The 4,441-nt window shown below is 38.1% G+C and overlaps 1 protein-coding gene across 1 annotated transcript; it reads right to left on the bottom strand.

The window, feature by feature from the left end:
• Window positions 1–850: 850 nt before the first annotated feature.
• On the bottom strand, window positions 851–2,741 carry LOC131050471 (aldehyde oxidase GLOX). The gene has a single exon (XM_057984658.2). The coding sequence runs from the start codon at window positions 2,621–2,623 to the stop codon at window positions 935–937; it is 1,689 nt and encodes a 562-aa protein (XP_057840641.2). The 5' UTR covers window positions 2,624–2,741; the 3' UTR covers window positions 851–934.
• Between the last annotated feature and the right edge of the window lie 1,700 nt (window positions 2,742–4,441).

Here is a 4,441-nt window from a genome sequence, read left to right as displayed (position 1 = left end):
TTTCAACTATAGAATCAAATAATGAAACTTGATAATAAGGACATTTTTTTTAATTAGATGAATTGGCAAAGACTCAATTGAGGTATCAAAAAATTCATATTTTAAATATCATTTAGATCAAGATATATGTTTTGAAGAATGATTTAAAAGTAAATATAAATATAATGACAAAGATGGAATTAATTATAATAACTGAATTTGTACTATCACTCTCTCTCTCTCTCTCTCTCTCTCTCTCACACACACACACACACACACACACACTCACCTCAGATGAGCAACAAGCTGATTTTTTGCTCAAACTCAAAATCGGCATCTATACTCGGCAAATTGAAAAAACCAAGAAATTCAAAGATTTTTAAGGATTTAAAACATGTTTCATGCATCCTTAGTAAGAATTTGAGACTATGCTAGACTCGGTTAGACTCAATGCGTTCGAGTCTAGAGGTTCATAGACTCTTCAAGACTGCTTCACCTCGAGAATTGAGCAAGACTCAATGATTCTGGTAGATACTTGTAACTATGACACACACACAAACACATGTATGTATATGTATACATACATACATATATATTCTCTAATGATATATTTTTGAACATGAATTGCTTGCTCAATTTTTGAAAAAAACTTAATTAATCAATTTACTAATAATTAACCAAATATTGAGCAACATTCTGTTGATATGCTTACACACTTTAATTATTTTTCTCTAGCTTGCTCCATTTTAAAAATAACTTAAGAAATTAAATTAATTCACTAACAATTAAGCAAATATTAGTCAACATTCTATACTATCAAATGTATTGTTTACTTGCATATTGGTTAAATTTGAATTGATAAACACAGTACTACATTCCTCGAACTGCAGGCACTAAGAGCCTGAATTATTTCAGATAACAAGAACAACAAAAAACCACCCAGCTGGGCATAAATTCAGCCAAAGTGAATCCATTGGGCCTGGCTGGGAACACCGCCATTGACAATGGTGAGCATATAAAACCCAGAAGGAGCCGCCACAGGACTTGGCGGCGCCGTCAAAACCACCCAATAAAATCTTTTCCCACTCTTCTTCTCTTTAACGATGGGTGAGGCCGCCGCCAGAGACAACATTCTCTGATTCATCGACCACGAGTGAGATGTGAAGGGAGGAGCGTAGACATGAAAACGAACATCTGAGCTTAATTTTCCAGAAACAGTAAAATTCACAAGAAATTCAGACCCATATGGAATGGCAGCCCAGGGCTTAACATAAGTAATATTGGGCCTAATCCGGTTATAAACCGGGTCGAGATAATAAGGACTGTAGGCGTCCACCCGGAGCTCAGTTTTCGAGTACACATCATCTGTGAAAGTATAATTATCGTTGGCGTTACTTCCGGCCGCCAGAATGCGCCCGTCGGGAAGAAGATTTGCAGTAGAATGGTACATTCGAGGAATGGTGGAAGGAGCCAGCACGGTGAATCGTTTACCCGCCGGGTTTTCGGCCCTGTAGAGCCACGGGTTCAGCACGGGTATCCGGGCATCTTGCCAACCGGCGGATCCGTTTCGAGCCCCATTGATTATGAGGATTTCGCCGGTGGGAAGTATGATCATGTCGTTCAATACCCGGGGACCTGGCATGTCCTCCATTTCCCACACTGGATTTTCAGACGTGATCTCCATTCTCCCGCAGCTCTTGAGCGCCTCTAAATAGACCTGACCATTGGACTTCTTGTTCGCCTCGGACCTCGAAAAGGATCCCACGGGTGCTCCTCCGCAGATCATGATCTCCACTGTTTTGAAACCATTAGAGAAGTCTAAGGGAAGCATAACGGACGACCCGGTGCTCGGGTAGTTCCGTGCGCCACCGCCAGGCATGGTGGGAAAAGTCCGGATGACTTTATTGTTCTTGTAGTCGAGCAGAATTGAGTCCCTGTTGGCGAAGATGAAGATATTACCGTCCGAGGACAGGTGTAGAAATGGGTACAAATTGTTCTGCTCGAAATCGTTGGTTTGATTGAGAAAAGGCAGATCGAAAAGCCCTTCACCCGAACGCTTCGGGACGAATTCATAATTGAATTGGTTATCCGTTCCTCCCACGACGATGATCCGGTTGTCGGGTAAGATCTGATCGGAAGCATACCATCTTGGGCCAAGCATCTTCTCTGTGACGGACTCCACCCAGTCACAGGTACCGTCCGAGCAGGGCGTGTAGTAGCGGACATTGAACGCCCCAGCCGGTCCCCACCCGCCCGTTTGGACCAGCGTGCCGTTGCTGGACAGAGCACCAGAAGAGCACCAGGTGTCGGTCAGAATATGTAGAGGCCTCACTTTGTTGGTGGCAATGTCGTATTCTATGGAGTGCGCCCAGCAATCTGAATCGATTGGAAGAGGCGGTCTTACATTAGTGCACGGCGGGCTGGTTCTGGTGATGTTGGATCCGTGGTTCGGTCTGTCGAACATTATGACTTTGTTGTTGTGCATCACAATTGTGTGCATTGCAGCAATTCCGGCGTTCTCCAATAGTAGCTCCCATCTGCCTTGCAGATCTTTTTCCTTGCGTCCCCAGCATGATGATGTTATAACCAGCAAAACTGCTACAACCTTGACCACCATGGCCAATGGGTTACCCGGGCCCTCCATTTTTGTCTGGTGGATCAGAAATGGTGGCTTCCGGGAAGGATTGGCCAGGCAATAAGGCAATTGATCTGAAGTTGTAGCAAAGCGATGGGTAACTTTGGCAGAGACAGAAAGGAATGGAACTCTTTTATAGAAGGGTGGGGAACAATTTGGATGAGCACTTAGATTCTGTCATGGTGTAATCAAAGTTTAGAATTTGTTGTTTAAGTCAAAATTCGATGTGTAGAAAATTGAAATGTTTTGTATTTTCAATTTTTAGATAGTAAATAAGTGAAGTGAATGGATTGAGGTGAAGAAAAACCAATTAAAAGATGTACCTTTTGGGGCTGATTTAGCTGTATAGTATATCTATATCTACTTTGTTGATGATGAGAACTCATATTGGAAGTTAACCACTGAGTTGTTGATGATGAGAACTCATATTGGAACTTAACCACTGAAACTGTGTTTTGCAAGTTGAATCAGTTTGTCACTTTGGCTCCAGTCTGATATGGCTTAAATACATATCTTGGAAGTATAATATCAACTATTTTTCAACCGAATTTAGACTCCCTACTTACTACTATATCTACTGAGTTGTTGATGATGATAACTCATATTGGAACTTAACCACTGAGTTGTTGATGATGAGATCTCATATTGGAACTTAACCACTGAAACTGTGCTTTGCAAGTTGAACCAGTTTGTCATTCTGGCTCCAGTCTGATATGGCTTAAAAACATATCTTGGAACTATAATATCAACTATTTTTCAACCGAATTTAGACTCACAGTTTACTAAGCTTTTCCTCTCTTATGAACAGAAACTTTCTGTTCGTCGTGAGAAGGGATGTGGTCAATGAGATAGACCGATTGTAAACTACCATATCACATACTTTGATTTATTGAAAAGGAATATGGTGGTTTCAGGCTCAAATGTTAAAATTACTTGTTCCGTTGCTTTCCTCATTGGGAATATCATCATAGGATTAAACAGACATTGGATAAAGCTCGGTTTTAGTTGTCATCCTTACCATTGAGAGTTGTCCCACTGTCCGTTAGCCGGAGTTATCTTCTTGAATTCCAATAACCAGGATTTGAAAATTCCCAGTTTGAGAAATTTTATAATTGATTTTCAATTTTCAAAAAACAATACATGTAATTCATTACCGTGTCTGTTCCAACCGATGAAAACAAGTTTCAAGTTCTAATTTTGGTAAAGCGAAAATTTGAAAACTCAAGATTTCAGCCCTAAGCTATGCAGGAAAGGACTTAGGAAAAACATTGTATTTATAAATTTCTTTATCTTCCTTGAATCTTGGTTTTGAGAAGACATATAAATAATAATTTCATTTGCATATGTATTGGAAATAAAGTATTTTGGTTGAAGTGTGGTATTTAAAAAAGAAAAAAAATTGTTAGCAATATCATTGGTGGGGTATGAATCTTCATTTCATGAATTGTCACACATTCATATTTTTTAATTATTAAAATTGTCATATGTTTTAAAAAAAATTGAAGTATTAAATAATTTAATGATCGAATAGTCAAATGATAATTTTATATTTTATTTGTATTTAAATATTAAATAATTAAAAAAAATTATTTATAATTTACAATACTTACATCAATCAATATATTCATTTTTATTTAAATATTTAATTTATATTTTAAAGATATTTTTTTATTTTAGGCATTTTAGACATACAAGTGTGCAAATATGTATACACATATTTACACAAACATTCCTCTAAATTAGTCTAGATTAATATAATAAATATATTCATGTACAAATATAGTTAATCTAAACTAATTATTCATGATGGTTGAGATTAGTATTATG

Source organism: Cryptomeria japonica, chromosome 1 (genome assembly GCF_030272615.1).
Source record: "Cryptomeria japonica chromosome 1, Sugi_1.0, whole genome shotgun sequence".
Taxonomy (NCBI): domain Eukaryota; kingdom Viridiplantae; phylum Streptophyta; class Pinopsida; order Cupressales; family Cupressaceae; genus Cryptomeria; species Cryptomeria japonica.
This window is presented reverse-complemented; position numbering and strand designations above follow the sequence as displayed.

Bases quoted from the DNA above. Each gene is read 5' to 3' on its own strand.
- LOC131050471 (XM_057984658.2), bottom strand. From the start codon at position 2,623: ATGGAGGGCCCGGGTAACCCATTGGCCATGGTGGTCAAGGTTGTAGCA.